General features: G+C 38.8%; 1 protein-coding gene across 3 annotated transcripts in view; it reads right to left on the bottom strand.

The window, feature by feature from the left end:
* Positions 1 to 20,178, bottom strand: part of LOC146002602 (uncharacterized) — a 146,872-nt gene that overhangs the window by 24,291 nt on the left and 102,403 nt on the right. For all 3 annotated transcript variants that reach the window (XM_083140560.1, XM_083140559.1, XM_083140561.1), the window contains 3 exons: positions 18,399 to 18,469; positions 16,036 to 16,152; positions 11,283 to 11,513 (listed from right to left, as the gene is read on the bottom strand). In XM_083140560.1, the coding sequence (XP_082996686.1) occupies positions 11,283 to 11,513; positions 16,036 to 16,152; positions 18,399 to 18,469 (419 nt within the window). The remainder of the gene's footprint in view (positions 1 to 11,282; positions 11,514 to 16,035; positions 16,153 to 18,398; positions 18,470 to 20,178) is intronic.

The raw sequence follows: 20,178 nt of genomic DNA, 5'->3' as shown, positions 1-20,178 counted from the left end.
ACCTGAAATGAGTTTCTAAATGCTTACCTCTTAGTGAGCTATTTCTTGGAAGAGTTGCATTGGATCGCCGTAGTGTTTCCAAATTCTCCATTCATCGTAAAAACTGTGACGATTATCTCTAAAAAGCATCTTATATTGTGAGAAAGAGCGCTCCACGTCACAAGAAACAATTCTTGCATATTTGAAGCAAGAAATGCCACTAACGCTGAAGTTTTCCAAAGCTTTCTCTTCCTCTACTTCACCTTCCAAAACACGTGCAATTTGGCACAAAGTTTGAAATCCCTGGTTTTTTACAAAAAATTCTGTACATTTAGACATTAGCACTTGAGGGTTAGATCCAGTGGGGGTAATATTTTCCCCCAATAGGATCGTAGGCGGAGGCGCCAGAAGTCTGCCAGCGAGAGTGTTCAAAGACAAAACAAACTTAACACACTCGATATGAAAGAGGTGCGGAGAATAAACATTTTCCCTTCGAGGATTTCGAGGTAGCTGAAGTAAATGAGCGATTTTATGTATTTAAAATGAAAATTCGCAAAATATATATTTACATACGGAAAACTGGAAAATATGTGTTTTTATGTAAAATAAAATTTGCTGTGTTGACATTTAAGGCTCTGATCAGAATTTTGGCAAAAACTAGGGTCTCTATCTTATCGCCGAAAAAACATTTATTTACCTAAAGTTCCGTTCCCTAATAATGAGATCTTTCCATACAATCCCTCCTCCCACCTTTACCTCAGCTATGTTTAGCTTCCAACCTTTAGCTTTTGTAGCCAGCTTATTATTTTTGTAGTTCAAGATGGGAAAAAGGGCTAGTTACATGCTCCTTTAACCTTTTGGAGCCCAAGGCCATTTACACAGATCCCTTGCTGCCAGACCCGATTTTGAGCAAAATGCAGAGTTTCAAATAAAGGAGTGTAGATCAGAGGCTAATTGCCCTAGAGAGATGAAAGATATACTGTTGTACACGGAATGAACATGAGATTCAGACTATATAAAATTTATGGAAATTCGGCATATATTAGAAATTATTGGGGAGGGGGAACCCCCAAAATTCCAAAATTTCGGGAAAAATGGGTATTTCTCCCCTACCACCAAGAAAAAAGTACATGACGGTATTGACATGCACATGGAAATTATCGCTGGCATGTAAGGAACACAAAAATATTTGCATTATTATCGTATGACCAATGTAACGCGAGTTGTACCCCCAAAAAGGAATGGTCAGCCGCCACTGATTCAAGCTTCAAAATGCAGCGTTACCTTCAAATGACTGTAGCTCAGAGGCAAACTGCCCTAGAGAGATGAATGATATACCGTTGTACGCGGAATGAATCACAGATTCAGACGATATAAAATTTATGCACGTTCGGCATATATATATATGGACGGAGTCAACATTCACATAGAAATTATCGCTGGCATGTAAGAAACAGAAAAATATTTGCATCATTATCATATGACCAATGTAACACAAGTTGTACCCCCCTAAATGAAAGGCGTGCGCACCACTGTCTCAAGCTTCGGAGTTCAGAGAAATGCAGGGTTACATTGAAATGACTATAGCTCAGAGGCTAATTGCCCTAGAGAGATGAATGATATACCGTTGTACGCGGAATGAATCACTGATTCAGACAATATAAAATTTATTTCTTTAGACAATGCAGGGTAACTTCTGTAGCCACTTGTGAAACACTTGTGCTCAAGAACAAAGGCTTTTCTTCAGTGCGCCTCGAACTTACATTCTTACGACGCAGTTTCAACAACCCCTACTTCTCCCTTCCCCAACCCACCCCCCCTTGCGCCAGCAGAGAAAACATTCCTTTTGACCTCGGGTACCGATAAACAAACTTCCTTCAATGCAGTTTCCAGGGGTGAGCAAAACTCATTGCTTTAGAACAACAAAGCCAGCCTTCCTTTGTCAGCAAAATTTTCCCCTTCAAAAAAGACACAAAAAAGTTCATGAAAAAACCGTGCAAGAATTATTTCTGTTAAATACATGTGTTAACAACAATATGAAAAAAGAAAATTCGAATTGTAGCCAAAAATAGCGAAGTTATAACGTAAAAACTACTACCTTGACAAAGCATCTCGATCGAGACGATCGGGCACCCGAGGGTTACCTAAGAGTGTCTTGATCGAGACGATCGGGCACCCAAGGGTTAGCTAAGAGCATCTCGATCGAGACGATCGGGCACCAAAAGGTTAAAATCATAAGTTCTGCAGTAGGCAGCTCGAAAATTTGATAACTGGTGAGGCAGGTGTATAATTATGTTATGGATTTGCAGCTATCAGGAATTTCCATTATTTCTTGAGCAACAAATACCAATAATATAGCTCCTATGTGATGGAAGGTGCGAACTCAATAACCACCAGCATGCAAAATGCATCCACGATGCAAATTGTTTCCATAGAAGGTGAAATATCATGAGAAACAGCAATTTAACTTTTACACAAGTTTTATATTTTTAAAAATCATTAATGCTACAGAAATCCAACATGGGTGCCTTACACGTACACACACAAGATTATAAAATGGATGTAGAAACACTTCATAGTAAATGTTTTATAGTGCGAGAAACCAATTTTAACAAAGTTGTTTACAAAGTTTTCCAGCAAACATTGAAAAATCCATGCGCATAATTTGCATTTATGGCTGATGATACAGGGAGGTTATTTCAGTTGTTTACCGCCAGCGTGTCGGCCGGTCAGCGCCGCCTTTAGGCAACAGGTCCCGGCAAATTGCGTTAGAGGAAGTCCATAACAGAAACAGCTTGTTTTGTAATGTTTCCACTTTTCACAATTACAGTTACAATTACAATTGAAATAAGCACATACCTTGTCGCAAGGATGCTGGAAAAGGTGTCCTCCCAAAAACAAATATTTCTGGCACCTGATTTCTGACATCTAATCTTAGATTAGATATCGCTACTTTATCCTCAGTTGTTGCGAGAGCACCGGCAGCTTATCGGGGGAGTTGTCAGCCGCGAGACGGCGCTTCATACTGCACGAATGCGACAGTGTCGGCAGTGATGCCAACCGTAGGGACTTTTCACTATATTTCTCCCACGTAGGGACAGATTTTGCCAACTGAGGGAAAATGTAGGGACTTTTTTCAATCTTGGAAAATAACATTTTATTGTGCAACGGTGCAAAGCTTACTCGCCAGTCAGTTGCACTTTCTTCGTGCTCGGTTTGGAATGAATGGATTAGTTTATCTGGATACTTTAGTGAGGAGGAGGAAAAACAACTAACACATCTCCATCAGAATTTTGGAACATGTTATCGGTTACCGAGAACTTTCAAGGCAAGTTCTTTTTTGAAAACATTTCAACTCTCGCAAAAATAGTACTAACATTGCCACATTCTAACGCGGGAACGGAAAGAATATTTTCAATGTTACCTAAGTGATACAAAAACAAAAAAGAGAAATAAAATGGGACCAGAATTGTTAAAGACTGCAGGAAATACAGCATCACCAACCAACATCTATCTCTTCACAGCAGCAGCATGTATGACTTCAAATAACATAATCAACAGTAAATGACTCAACGTTATTCAATAGGGGTGTGCAGGATCCCGAAAAGTCAGGACCGAGATCGGGAAAAAAATTTCCCATCCTGATCCCGGCTTCGGGAAATGACCTCCCGAAACTATACTGATCTGTGTTGAGTTGTAACTGCTACAAATAAAACTTGGTGAGTTTATCTTCAAAATGCTTTCTTTTCTTTACATCTACTTCTATCCATATTAAAACCACAAACTTTCCCATTCTGGACACCCTGTATAATACCTTTGTATGTAAACTAATGAACAAAAAATACAGAGCTGAAATACAGTGTATAGTTTTCAAGAAATGACACGTTGAACTGCTGCAATGTGCTAATACGTTATCGGGGCACATTTTGACAATCGAGCCTTTGGCCTCGAGTTCCCCCTGAATCCTTAATTGTCGGGCACAGCTTAAAATGTTGCTTTTTACTTGCTTGTAGAATTTTTTTTTTTTCAAAAATATGCAGTAGTTTACAAGCCACTTTTAGAAATCTATCCCATAGTAATATGGTGGTAACAAAGGGAAACATAGAACTTTTTCAAACTTCGCCTGTTAATAGTAGAAACAATTGATGTATTGTTTTGTAATTCGAGTATGTCATACCTTTGTATGTATCCTAAAGATCAAACAAGACAGAACTGAAATATTGTGCCAATTGCTGCCTCGTTAAGTAGTTCACATGTGGTGATCGAACTTTCGACCGTCATGCGACTAAAGGTTAAATATCAGATTTTACCGATGCTGATTTTGATATGTGAATTTTGGCTGATATACATGTATCGACAATTGGCTTTGTCACATCCCTACAATATCCCTAGAGTGCATTCTGGATCATTAAATGTTGGCCACATAAAAACTTCCTGCTGGCTGGAACATATGGCTGTAATACACATAATTTTTCCAAAACTACTGTTGATATTTCATTTATTTCCTTATCTAGAAGGGTGCGTGCGTGTGCCAAGCAGACTTCTTCATGCGTAAAAGTGCTCCGTAAAAAATCGACAAAATATGTGGTAATTAGTGAGTGTTAGTGTAAGTGAGGGAGCATGCGGTAGTGTAAGGTGTGCCTTGGGTCGCAGGACACCCCCACAATCTGTTCCGGTAAGTACTTTCTCAAACACTGCCAAAATAGTAATCGTGTGCACTCTCCATATATTTCTTATGGAGAATACTGTTGCCTGCAGATGAACGCAAAAGACACCCCCTGCAGCTCACCCAAGGAGTAGTTTGCTTTGCTCACCCCCAAACGTTCACGTAAGAAGGACCAATCTTGATCTGAAAATAAACAAAGTGAATTCACCCTTAAGCAAAATAACTGTTGCGAAACAAACATCCCCATGCTATCCTTACGGAGCCACGTCAGTTAAGCCTAACGGATGTCAGTGGTATAAATAACAACCAGACACAGACAACCCGAACTCAGTTAGCTTGGTTAATAAACATAGTAGTTTTATGAGAAGCCTGATTGACATTCTGAGACCCCCAGAACCGAATTCAATACAGTAGTTCCAGTTTTATTTGACAAATACAACTGCCACGACACGGCGTAATTCTCGGCTAGAGGGGTCTGTGCATTGCCGGGGCGCGACGTCATTCTCACTCACTCAGCTGTTACAAAGGACATTCACATAGCGTGACGTCACTCGAGAGTATGAAGTCCATTCCAATACCATACAATACGCGTCAGTTCTCGTAGCACCGGGCAACCTGTGTTTGCGACCGTGCGATTGCAGTTAACGGCCGCTCTCCGTCAATTGGCTTCTTTAATCCAGATTTCATCAGTGCGCACAACTTGGACTACTGTTGGTGTTCCTCATGGCTCCTACCGATGGCGCCACACCCAAAAACAAAAATTCTACCCCCAAGCAAAACACTCACTTTGGTTTCGAACAGGGTGGCCCTGTCCGTCATTCCCTCCCACCTTCACCTCTGACAAAAAGGAAGCCTGATTCGCCCCTACAACAGCCCCAGGACCACTGGAAAAAGTCATTCAACCCGTCACCTGCAAACCCCTTCAGCCCCTCAGCCACCCCTTCCTCCCAGACACCAGGCACCAACGTTCAGACATCAAACTCCGATGCGACTGGCGTATCTTCAATAGACAGTGTTCCCGTTTCTCAGACTATCAAGCTAGAGATGCACAGAAAACTGGTATTAGAAATTACTACCCTCGTCGCTAAAGATAAAAACATATCAGAAGAAAGAAAATCCATCCTCTTAGAACTGATGAGCAAATTAGAACAAGTACATGAAGAAACAGTGTCGGAGAACAAATCACTCAACGCCGTAAATAAAATCCTTCAAGATAGAAATCACCATGTCCAATCTGCAACCCCTAGAGAAGACGTATTATACTCCCAGGTTGTATCAACAAAAAAAATCCGACAAACAACAACAAATACAGAAAGCCACATCTACCGTAAAGCACACTGTCTTTATGTCCGACAAAGATAGGAAAATGAGTGCTAAGAAGATACAGGAAATTTTGACCACCACAGTAAATCCAGTGAGGGAAAATATCAAAATCAAAAGCATAAGAACCACAAATCAAATGGTGACAGTGGAAACAGCTTCCAGAGAAGGAGCCGAGAAATTAATTAATAATAAAGATCTTCCTAAACACAACATCAAAGTAGAAAACCCTCGAAAAAAGGATCCACTTCTGATCATATATGACGTTCCGGCCAATAAAGACCCAGAGGAATTTTACACAGAATTTTACAGCCTTAATCTCCAAGAATCAATTCCATATGAAGAATACACAAATGATTTCAATGTGAGATTTAAAACAGGACCCCGTAACAGCAACACAGTACATCTAGTGGTACAAACCACAAGTAAAATTAGAAAAATCCTTCTTCGCACAGAAAACGTATATTTACCGTTCCTATCTCTTTTCATCAAAGATTATATCGTGGTTGCACGTTGCCTGAAATGTGGAGATCTGGGCCACATAGTAAAATACTGCAAAAACAAACCCTTGTGCACCCATTGTGGAAATGAGAATCATGAACGCCAACACTGTGATAAAAAAAAACCAACCGAAAACATGCATTCCATGTAAAAACAGGAACAAAACATGCAATAGTAAAGACAACAAAGACTGCCCAACATACACCCTCATGTGGCAAAGACTAGTGGACAAGACAGACTATGGAGAACACCCCTAAAACAAAACGGAAAAGAAATCCACCAAGTAGAAGAAAAAGAAACGCTAAAAGAGCGGCAGCATACCGACTAAAAAAAGCAATCGATTTAGTAAACTCTTCCACGCTAAACCCAGAAGCTCCCCCCTTCATGTACCCATATAGAACATACTTCAATCCCCCAACCCTTCTCGACCTCTCTACTGAACCGTCCAACCTATCGGAGAATATAAAATTCACTACAAACACCCATTCCATCCTCAACGACCCTTTTCCAACACCTTCTGCCCCAATTGAGGTAATAAAACCCGCTCTGACACGAACACCTACATCTGACACATCATCTCACACCCCTCTCACATTCAAGAAAATTGAACTCACTGCAGAAGACACACTTGACTTATATGACACCGATCTCGATACTGACTCGGAACCTCCATCACCCTCGTCAGAACACTCATCCCATCCCTCGGATCCGTACTTAATATATAGAAACTTCGAACACAACTAGAAACTTTCACGACTAGAAGAGAGAGATATTCTCATTACTGCACTGAGACTACTAGTCAGGAAGAAGCATAGCAAGGGCAAAACTATTACCTTCCCCATACCAGAAGCAGTGGACAGGATAACGTTAAAAACTTACAACCTTCCTACCGACACAGAGGAGCTGCTCCGGCTAACCGAGACAGCTTTCGGACGTCGCGGAGAGTCCCTGGTACTTGACGATATTTACGCGGACTTTGTAAGGGCACACGGGAGAATGGAGTTCATAGCAACAAACGAATGGCCCCGATGCCACCAATTAGTACGGCACTCATAGATAACGACAAGATACGCGTTGCACAGATCAACACCAGAAGAAGCAAGCTTGCAACACTTGAAACAATCAATTACTGCAAAGAGCAATACATTGACATAATTCTCATGCAAGAACCATACACATCCAAAAACAAAATTCCCTACATACCACTCAACGTTCACACAATTCAGGACCGCAATCAAACCATGGCAGCAATAATTAACCTAAACAGAAATCTAACAATCACCAAAATAGCACAATTTTGTGACACACACATAAATTGCGCTCAAATATCTTCCGAGCATGGTTCTTGGATCCTAATAAATAGTTATTTTCAATTCAGCCATGACATAGACCCATATTTGGAAAAAATCGATCTGATCTGCAATGCGTACAAAAACTACAAGATCATAATCACAGCTGACACGAACTCCTCCTCTCCGTGGTGGTACAGCCAAGAAACCGACACCAAGGGGGTAGCCATGGAGGAATTCATTTCTGAGCACAACCTACAAGTCGAAAATCAGCCAGATAATCCCCCCACCTACAGGGGAAGGGCGGGCGCCTCAAGCAACATTGATCTAACACTCAGGAATGCAAGGGCCTTGGGCGATGTCCAAAACTGGAAAGTTATAGATCTCGCCACAACAAGCGACCACAACTAAATACTATTCGACTTAATCTACAGGCAACATCAGCTTGAACAGACAAACCAGGAGAACATATTGAACTGGAGAAAAATCGATCATCAAAAATTCCTAGAAAAGCTCATTATCCCTGAACAATTGGACCAACAAAAATCACTCAACACGCTCGCAGAGGAACTCTCTGCAAACATCAGACAAGCAATTGAAAATTCATCACCCAGAAATAACCAAAGGAAAATGAAGAGGAAGCCATGGCCAAAGAAATTAACCAACCTTAAGAAACAAATGCAAAAAGCCAGGAAACTATATCAAAAATCCATCATCGCACAATACAGAAATGCCAACCTCCAGATTTACCGTGCCAAAAAAAAGCAATACGAAACCGAGCTACTAAATTATAAGACACAACAATGGAATATCTTCATCGAAAAACGTCTGGAAATAAATAAATGGGGCACCCCGTATAAAATAGCTACCGGCAAAATAAAAAAACCGCAAACCATTTCCACCTTAATTAATGACGAGAACAACACGAATATGACAAAGGACTTGGAAGAAACCATCAACTTCTTAATGAAGAATCTCATACCAGACGACAAACCTGAAAACGACAGCGATGAAAATAAGGATACAAGAAAAATCTATCACCAGCCATATCCAGAATCACCAATATTACCTTTCACTACCCAGGAAGTAGAAAACGAAATAAGCAGCATGAAAATGAAGAAGTCCCCGGGACCAGACGGAATTCCTGTGGAAATAATACAAGAAATCACCCCAGTACTTACGCCTTACATTACTCAACTATTTAATGAGTGCCTTGTTCAGAAGATATTCCCAGAAACCTGGAAGGAAGCAAACTTAATAATCATCAAGAAACATCCAAATAAAGATGAAACCAGGGTCAATTCATACAGACCAATATGCCTTCTCAACGTTTTGGGAAAACTCTTCGAGAAACTTATCCTAAAAAGACTCAAAGAATTTCGCCTGCTCAAACCCATATCAGGGATACAATTTGGGTTCACGAAAGGTTGTGTTGTAGACGATGCATTACGCCTGCTATCGTCTACAACACAAAACACTCCAAACAAGTACATGGTTGGAATTATGGTGGACATCGCCGGGGCATTTGACAACTTGTGGTGGCCCAGCCTTTTTCAAACACTTAAAAATATGAACTGCCCAGGTACACTCTTCCTACTTCTGAAAAGTTATTTCTCTAACATAAAAGTTAGCATCAAATATCCGGATCTACAAATGAGTAAGATCACGTCAAAAGGTTGTCCTCAGGGTTCCATTCTGGGACCCGAGCTTTGGAATACTAACTTGGAGCCTGCGCTTATGAAACTACAAGACCATCCAGACATAGACCAGATCATAGCTTATGCGGATGACATTATCATGCTCACTTCCGGTAACTCAAGAAGGGAAATCGAAGATAAAGCATCTACTGCAATCAATATGCTATCCAATTGGTGTGATCATGCTAAACTCAAAATAGCTTCGGAAAAGACTCATTATATTATCCTTAAGGGGAAGTTACAAAGAAACCCTAAAATCAAACTCAGAGAAAGAAATTTAAAAAGAGTAAGAGAAGCTAAATACCTTGGTATTACTCTTCAAGAGAAGATGTTTTTTAACAGACACATAGCCCTGGCAACAACCCAGGCCGAAACAACTATAAACAGTCTAGCCACATTGAGTTCAGCAAACTACAACCTTCCACTATCACACATAAAAACATATCTCATTACCATATATAATTCTATTATTTCCTATGGCTTGCCCCTGTGGGCCATGGAAACCAGTAAACAGTACATTAAAAACAGATTGAGATCTTCACAACGCAAAATGATACTTCGCCTAACGGGTGCATTCAGAACAACCTCAACCCTGGCTCTTCTCATGATTGCGGGCCTACAGCCTATTGAAATCGTTATTAAAACTAGAGCATCAAAGTATTACTTTAGAAATGGACAAGAGGACGAAATCTATAAACTAATTGGAATACGCCCTGCCACGGTACCAGAAATTTACAACCACTTGTTTAGCGTCTGGCAACAGGAATGGACACAAGCTACGCAAGGAACGAGACTTCACAGCTTCCTTCCAAACATAAAAGAACGACTTTCGATGGGCCATTTCCATCCCACGAGAGGTCTCATACATTTCCTAACGGGACACGGTCCCTACGGTCAACACCTAAATAAGCACAACCTCAGACAGACTGATAAATGCCTGAAATGTAAAACCGAGACGGACACACCGGAACATAAAGCCTTCTTTTGCCAGACATCAAACAAACAAATCGAAGATTTAAGACAAAAGCTACCAAACTTCAACACATACCAGTTAATAAGAAATCCCGAGCACTTTACGTCACTAAACGACTTAACAAACCTGGTGTCGAAAGAGGAACATTCCCTCTTCAAATCCGGCATCACTCACCTCCCCATTCAACCCCTACCTCCGGAATGTAATATACCCCCCAGAAGATCACAAAGAATCCACCTTTGACAAACTCAACAACAGGACATCCCTCCTTAGGACTAAGATCACCAAGAGGATAATGAAGCAGAACCTCCCACAGGAACATCAAGAAGGAGACACTAATACAGAAGACAGTGATACGCCAAAACGAAAAAAGGTTACGCCTCCCCGGAGAAAGGCAAAGGATAACACTGCAAGGACTCGACCTAGGAACCAACCAAATTTAACCCAGATTCTTCTTTTTCGTTTCTTTCTTAAATTGTAATCTTACACCCCCTTCTTTATTCTCGTTACTAAACACACTGCAAACTTCTCTCACTGATTCTTGACAATTCTCTATATTTCCACTACCGAACGTACTAATGTACCCGATACTTCCCAGGAAATCCCTCCCTACTTCTTCCCTTCCTGATGATGTCCCGGGTACCAACCGTTGTACCGATGTTCATCCCAGCCATAGTGGCTTCGTAATGATGCACCCAGGTAACACAGATTCAAACAAATGTTACATGGGTTGCGTGACTTTTTGATCACTCGGTACTACATACTAATTTGATAAATCAGAACCAGTATACTTGATATATTAATATCTATACTGACAACTTTAACAAAAACCAATCTGCTAATGCAGAACCACTTACTGCTCATTGATTGGAATGACTATGAAATCCTTTTCAAAAAGATGAACGCTCTTCGTCCAGCCTTTTACACGACTATGACGCTTCTCAGCAGCGGAGATATCTGGATTGTCTTCTATGGGATGTGGTCGACGGCCTTTGACTGGTTTTGTAGTTAGACGCTTATAAAAAAAGGAACTGAACACATGAGTCCGCTGTCGATCATCTTCTGACAGCTTTGTCATTGTCAAATACCTAGAAGTCAAAAGAAATAAAATTAAGCAACTGCAAATTGCAGTGTACAATAAAGGCAATTATAGTTACAAAATATGAATGACTTCAAAACAAATTAGCAAATGAGTGGGCATGTGACATTCAATTTCTCTTTCCAACAGAGGAGGAGAAAATTTCAAGATACGGACACAGAAAATTACAATTTAGTGAGAAATTTATATCCTTGTTAGATATCCTCACAACTAAATCATATGGTTGAATTCTGACGCTATAAAATAATAATTTATAATTATAATATTTTTAACAAAAATTGAATATTACATAAAATTAGATTTAAAAAACTACTACAAGCTGAACATCCCATTAGAATTGTGTTAAGTGCCTTCATGTGTGTCATACTTTAGGAGTACAACTTCTGTATACCACAGCTAATCTCCAGGGTTATGGGTTCTTTTCTTTGGAATGTAAATCAGAAAGCAGATTATGACAATGGATATAAGAATGAGAATATATATTCTGAAACCTTCACAATTACAAATATTATATGCTTAAATTCTGGATACAAAAAATATATTCTTCTTCTAGAAAAAAAAGGATGGCTTCTTCTTCTTCCTTCTATGGAGTGGTCAACTACTTCTTCTTTGGGAAAGGTTATTTTTTATTACCTTATTATTCTATGACAGGATTAACTATTTCTTCTATTCTTCTGTAGAAGGATCATCTATTTCTTCTGTAGAAGGATCACTTATTTCTTCTATTCTTCTGTAATCAATTAAATATTTCTTCTATTCTTCTGTAGATCGATTAAATATTTCTTCTATTCTTCTGTAGAAGGATCGTCTATTTCTTCCTTTCTTCTATACAAGCATCTATTTCTTCTATTCTTCTGTAGTGGTTAAATATTTCTATTATTCTTATGTAGAAAGGATCATCCATTTCTTCTTTTCTTCTATAGAAGAATCATCTATTTCTTCTTCTGTACAATGTTTAAATATTTCTACTATTCTTATGTAGAAAGGATCATCTATTTCTTCTTTTCTTCTATAAAAGGATCATCTATTTCTTCTCTTCTTCTGTACTATGGTTAAATATTTCTACTATTCTTAAGTAGAAAAGATCATCTATTTCTTCTTTTCTTCTACAGAAGGATCATCTATTTCTTCTATTCTTCTGTACAATGGTTAAATATTTCTACTATTCCTATGTAGAAAGATCATCTTTCTTCTATAGAAGGATCATCTATTTCTTCTATTCTTTTGTAGCTCGATTAAATATTTCTTCTATTCTTCTGTAGAGCTCTTTTCCCTGAGCATTTCCCCATTTTCTTCGGCCTGAAGTCTGAATTTGGCTAACAAAACTCTGATGAGTACTAGTTTCTCCGTATATATTTGTACCTTGTTGGATAACTGATGACACAAGGAAGTGATTTAAGTAATTTGTACCCTTCGTGTCATACTATTTTTGTTATTAATACTTTGACAAGTAAAGTAAGAGTGCATTTTTTTATCGCCACTTGTAAGTTTAGATCCACCCATTACTTACATGTGATTGTTATTTTGGACAAACTTTTTTCCAACCAACCACTTATCTGTTAGTTATTAGAAAACGCTGAAATATGTGCCATACAATGAGCAGTTTTTTCTCAATTTGCATTTTTCTGTGGAAAATTGTAATTAAAAAGCAACAGAAATTCGATTATATCGAAAACTACTAATTTTTGGATGAGGTATTATATGGTCAAATTTATTGCAAATTGCCTCTACTTTAACCCCTTTCAGGGAATACATCTAGTTACAGGTCACCCTGTATAACACATATGTATCAACAGGCACAAATACAAATACAAATTACGAGGTTGGGATTCTTTAGTAATAATAATTTTAAAATAAAACACATGTGAAAGTGAAATGGCTGTTTATGATTTTTCATCTTCACTCAGAACAGTTTGTGACATCGAGATAAACTATGCTGTTCTGGTGATATTAGAGCGTGCACCTCCCGACATAGGGAGGTGTATCATGGGTATTTGTCACAAAAAATAATGGAATATAACTTTCTTAGCTGTGCAAATCCATACCATAATTATATGCGTGCCTGCATTCGTAACAGAGGTGCCCACTTTGAGCAAGACATGTAATGTTCTTTAATTGTATTGTTCATTGATTCCATTCACATGAAGATGAATAAAGTATTATTTCTTGTACACAAATGTGAATGTTAGCAACATTTGTACCTTGTTGGATAGCTGATGACACAAGGAAGTAATTTAAGTAATTTGTACGCTTCGTGTCATACCATTTTTGTTATTAATATGTTGCCAAGTAAACTAAGATTGGAGTTAGATTGACCCATTACTTACATGTGATTGTAATTTGGGACGAACCTTTTTCCAACCAACCACTTATTTGTTAGCTATCAGAAAATGCTGAAATATGTGCCATACAATGAGCTGTTTTTTCTCAATTCGCATTTTTATGTGGAAAATTGTCATTTAAAAAAAAACAATAGAAATTCGATTATCTAAAAAAACGACTAATTTTCGGACGGGGTATCATATGGTCAAATTTAATGCAAATTGACTACTTTAACCCCTTTCAGGGAATACATCGAATTACAGGTCACCCTGTATACAGTGGCATAGTGACAATAATTTCCTGTAAACACTGAAAAACTCACAGTCATGATTTGTATTTACTAGAGAGTTGCATGTGCGGGCATGACACTGGAAGAAGGTAAGTCCACTTATCCGACCTGCCAGAACCCAAGCGCTCGATGAGCAGCAAGTGGTGGATGGATGCAGGCTGATGCCATCCCTGCTTGGTTCTTTGCTGGGCAGGACCCACATGCTTCCAACTGCAGTCACGGACTAACAAGTCATGCCCTTGCAGGAGTGGGTATTCACAGTTGCACTCCCTCGGGCAGATGGTACAGCCATGGTTATTCTTGGCATAGTGCTAAGGGAATCATTTCATGATAACTGATTAATGGGGAGGCTGTTCAGAATTCTCAATAAACCAACGTAAGTAGATTCAGTGTTAAAAACTGTTTTGTATAATTATTTCAAGTCTGTTCCAGTATAAAAGAAATTATGTAAGAGGTAAGTAGTAGCCTACAAAAAGGAGAGAGAAGAATAATAATTTCCACAAGGTTGACAAAATGGCAGAATGGTTAAGGCAGTTTCTTGCGGTAGTGAGGGTCTAATGTTCAATCCCCACTTGAGGCAGCTACATTTTCAAAACTATTTTTAATGTCTTGTTGCATTTCTATACTTAATTACAACATATTGATAAAATGCATAAAGGAAAATACAACGGGTATACAACTTCATAAATTCGATTATAAAAAAGAAAACTATCCTAAATAGTTTTTGTTCGCTCATTCAAAAACAGAAGCCCAAACCAACGTAGGTTTTCCTCCAAAGATGTTTGAAATTAACATGCCCATCAAACGGGACGTCACTCAACAGTCGTTTATGAGATTCCTCCTGAGCAGCCTCTAAGTAACAGACCACTAAAGTTCGAAATACTGCCTTTTGACTCTGCCCATACGTTTTCATGCAGTGACATTCAAATTTCAAACATTGTATTATCAGTTTTAACAATATTTGCCTGCAACATATTCACACTGTATGTAATTAAGTTTTCCTGTATGCACTGTCCACTCCTACGTCCGATGCCGGAGCTTCTGTCTGACTGCTGTTGAACAACGCTGGGTACTGATGGATGCACAAAAGTTTCCCGTTCAGATGGGCAAGTCAGGCTGGTTCACAACACCTGCGCTGGGTGGGAGTGCGTGGGTATTTCTTCCCATTACGGCGGGCGGGCCATGAATCAACTTTGCAGACCTCTAGTATTTTCGCCTGTTGATAGGTGTTATATGCAGTTAACAAGAGCATCTGTTCCTGACAATTTCTCACACGGAAACGATTTTTGAGGAAGTTGTTTTGAGTTACTTATCCTGTGACAAATAACACTGACACGCATCCCATGTGACGGGAGGTACATGCTCGAATTTCACCAGAAGAGGGCCGCTTTTCTAGGTGTCGCTAAACATTCTGATAAAAGGTGAAAAATCATGAGCTTAACAGCTTATCATAGTCACATGCTTAGATGAAGGAATGAATCTAACATGCTTAGATGAAGGAATGAATTACAATTGTTGGGTGCTTCGGCATATATGGCCATTTTGCACCCTTCAATATATACGGGGAAATAGAGCCTTATCTAAAAATCTTACCTAAGAGTTAAAGAAGGGGTGTAAAAAGCCCCTTTGGAAAAGTTAAAAGTGCAAGGTCATAAAGGGACCTACACAGGACAAACACAACACATTAAAAAGGTAAAGTACCCAGTGTAGATAACATCGTTAGCCCTCACAGGATTACATCAAAAGAAATATTCACATTCTCCCAGCAATGTTAAAAATATGTTAAATTATACACAGATGCATGAAACAAAAGATGTTACTTCTTATATTTCCATGCAGGACATTATGTATCTGTAACAAGACTTGGGGACTATGAAGAAAATATTTTTGTGATACTTACTTCAGGTAAAAATCTATTATAACATCATTTAAAAACTGGTCTTCTCCTAAGCACATGTAATCTTCTGTATTGATCGCAATGCCTCCTTTTGCCGGAGGTGGCGGATATACAGCAATTCTGTAAAAACCCAGAGGTACCACAATTAACATCCTATTAAGCAAGAGCTTGTATAATAGACATTCCACAAATACAATAGAAAAATAACTGTTTAAACAAATTCCTTTCCCTATTAATATTATGAATTATTCCTGGAAACGATTTTAATTAGAGCATTGCTACATGTAAATGACTGCAAGAATGAACTTTTAAGCCATTGCACAAATGTCAGCTCAGTTTTTCCATAATCCTGGGTCCCAGGTTGAGTACCTGGTGGAGGCACATAGTGGTTCGAATTCCCCTTTAAACTGTAGGTCCAGTCCCGATTAGCCTTCCTGTGCCAAAAATGGACTTAAAAACAATGTGAATCAATCAATCCATAATTCTTGAGTACAGAGGCATCTCCTGAACGCATGCGGTGCATGCGTCAATTGTGGGAAAAAGGACAGCTTGCTCTACGACGACATTAATGAGCATTTCTACATTCTAATTTCTTCATATAGGAGAAGTATTTATTTTATACTAGAGTGCTCAACTAAGCTTATATTACATTTCTTGGATCTGAAGTGAAAGAAAGTAATAATTCTTTTCCCACAATTGACGCATGCGTCACGTTTGCCTAAAGTTTCCTACCACTTGCAGCTGAAGAACGTTTTATCTTCGATCACATCAGGAAGATGCTGCAAATTGGGATTTCCCATGCACATAATCTCAGTTCAAAAACTTCGCTCCCTGTTGTTCCTTTCTTCCCCCAACTGCTTACTGAACTTCCAGTTTCATTGAACTTGCTAGCTGTAGCAGCGATAAGATCTAACATTTTATTTACCGCTCTCTTCAGTTTTTATTTACCATAAATTTGTCTCCCTACTAATGAATATTATGTCAAGTGAGTGAATTCTTGTCATAATTTTGTCTCTAAATACAAAATGAATGATAAAACTTTTTGTTGCATCTAGATTTCTAGAAATGGTGCCCACATGCATGATTTATGCAGGATAGGGTTTATTATTTTTAATATAACATGTATAAGACACTGTATATTTTGCTTTTGACGGAAACACGAAATGTGAAATAACACACTAATTTTAATTTTTCACACTTTGGAAAGGTGTGAGAAATGTACTCCCACCATGATTTACTATGAAATGATGAAAAATGAACTGCAAAATGCAAAATAAACTCGTAAACATGAAATTTAGAGTTTATTTACTGACATTTTCTGAAGTCTGAATAATCCTGAGAGTTATGGAAATCACAGAAAATTGATTAATTCTGCTGTAAATATTTGAGAAGCAAATATGGAATCAATTACACAGGAATAAACCTAGTACTCAGGCTATTAGAAGGGAATTGTATGGTGGCTTGGATTTCACTTTGCATGTGCAGCCCCAATTAGTTTATATGGCCACAAACTGGACTTAAAACAGACCCTTGTGATTGTCTTGAAGTGAATATTACACACACACACACACACATATATTAGACCTCTTTTAATATGTTGAAAAATCTGCACATACAATTTTGTCTCTCTCCCAGAAAAAAGTTCTAGATCTGCCTATGGTTCTGTTAGTGAGCCAAAAACTGAAAATATGCACCAAATTTTAAAAAGTACCCTAGATTTAGTCGCTGGGGCATGCCACTTCACACATAATTCCAATAATGGGTCTATAGACTAACATAATATTCTCAACATGGATAGTGAAAAAATATTGTTGTTCTATGACATATAGATTACAAAGAAAAATTTGGTGATTAGTTGCTGTGGCTATATTTGTGATTGTTTTCTCAAAAATGGAGTCATATGTACTGCTCAACACAATTGCAAAAACTGTAAAGAAATTAATAAAAATTGCAGATACCCATGACAACCTCTTTTACACACTCAAAAAAAAATAATTGTTGAACTATACTAGGAGAAATAAAACTGCACATGAACAACCAACATGGCTCACTATGGCAAAGGGTTTAAGTCCTGAAATCATGATCATAACCCGAAAACACCAATTTCCTAGTGAAATATTATTACTTATAGGAGGGGATACAAGGACAGTAAAAAAAATTCAGAACAAAAAAAGAGCACAACTTTATTTCATCTTCACTTTGCAGGTCATCATGGTTGGGCTCCGACTAAGAAATATGAAGCATGTTTAAGTCAAAAACGAAATAAAAGTGTCTAATTGTCACTACTGAGACATAATGATTGGGGGCAGAGAAGTTTAAAAGAGGGGGGGATGTGTTACTTTTACTAATTATGAATTCATACTCACGTCTGAACCTCCTCCGGTTGCCCAAGGAACTGTGAGCCCTGCATGCCTGCCCTTTTTACAATTTGTTGCACCTGTAGAATAAATCATGATTCAAAGGCTTGAACAGACTTTTCCTACACCTTATGTGATAAAAAGTAAATCAGTTCTTCTAACTAAAGATATTCTAGCGCAATTTATGAAAATTCTAATGTACCACAGTAACACATTATTTATGTTTACATAATAAAACACAAAACAGAGATGAATATATAAGTGAAAACTGCATTATTGCAAAAATAACAAGAAATCTCTGAGATCACTGGAAAACCATGTAACTGGAAAAAGTAATACTGAGAAACATAATTAACCTTTTAAGTTCAGATCGGTCATGTGCTGACCGATGGCATTTTTGACCACAGTCCCGATCGGTCATGTGCTGACCGATGAAGGGCGAGGAACTTGAAACCAAGAGTTGATATGCATAGACAGCGACGCTGGTGCTCTTCAACTCCCTAATGACGTCAGCTGCTAAATTTACACCTCCTCTTTGTCGGCGCAGTGAAGGAGGCATGGTGCTGTTCTAAATGCTTGTTTACAATCTATGCTTTGCAGGAAAGGGACGTATGAGGAAATAGTTTGTCTATTGTTTTCCTTCTCAATATGCGGAAGCAGGTCATGGTCGGAGGGGGAGAGGAATTTGTTGTCAAAAGTGTTTGGGGAAATAACTTTTCAGCAGGTGAAATGGACTTTGCACAATGCTTGTTTCAGAAGACAACCACTCTTTCTTGAGAAGGAAAATGAAAGGGGGGGAGTAAAAGGTGGAATCGGGGCTAAAATAATTCTTGCACTTTGTTGTGCATGTTGCCAACCCTTGTCGAAAATAACTCCTGCACTTCATTGTAAGTGTTGCCAACCCTTGTCGAAAATAACTCATGCACTTCATTTTTTTTCTTCGGATGGCAAAAGGCATTAGGAACAAAACAAATATTGAATTATAATGTATTTGGTCTAGGAATTAATTCGTGCACCTGGACAAGAGATGGCATAACGAGCGTATCATCCCACAGTTCAGTGTATCCACACATGCGTTGAAAACTCCTGTCAGCGTGCATCGTTCGTAGTATAGGGCAGTTGATTGACGCGTCAACAATAGCATTTTGTAGTCAACTGAACATGGCGCAGTTCGTGCCAGATAAAGTGTTTTTGCGGGGTGTTCTGCTTCATTACTTTAACATGCAGAAAAGTGCTACCAAAAGTCATCGTATTTTGGTGGAAGTGTATGGTGACCATGCGCTAGCCGAGCAAACGTGTCAGAAGTGGTTTGCACGGTTTAGAAGTGGTGATTTCGGCAGGAAGACCAAGAGCGACCTGGACAGCCAAAAAAATTTGAAGACCAAGAATTGAGAGCATTGCTCGATCAGGATTCGTGTCAAACGCAGGAAGAACTTGCAGAAGCATTAGGCGTTGATCAAACAACAGTTTCCAAATGCCTCAACCCCATGGGAATGATTCAAAAGATGTCACATTGGGTTCCACATGAATTGAAAGACAGACGTTGAAAGACGAAAAACCATTTGCGAATTGCTGCTTCAAAGACAGAAAAGAAAGGGGTTTTTGCATCGCATTGTTACTGGCGATGAGAAGTGGATCCATTACGAGAACCCGAAACGAAAAAAGGCCTGGGTGAAGCCAGGTGAACCAGGTCCATCACAACCGAAACGAGATATTCACTGTGCAAAGGTTATGCTGTGCATATGGTGGGATATGAAAGGTGTGGTGTACTATGAGCTGCTGCAACCGG

Source organism: Lepisma saccharinum, chromosome 18, assembly GCF_977018435.1.
Source record: "Lepisma saccharinum chromosome 18, izLepSacc3.1, whole genome shotgun sequence".
NCBI classification, from domain to species: domain Eukaryota; kingdom Metazoa; phylum Arthropoda; class Insecta; order Zygentoma; family Lepismatidae; genus Lepisma; species Lepisma saccharinum.
This window is presented reverse-complemented; position numbering and strand designations above follow the sequence as displayed.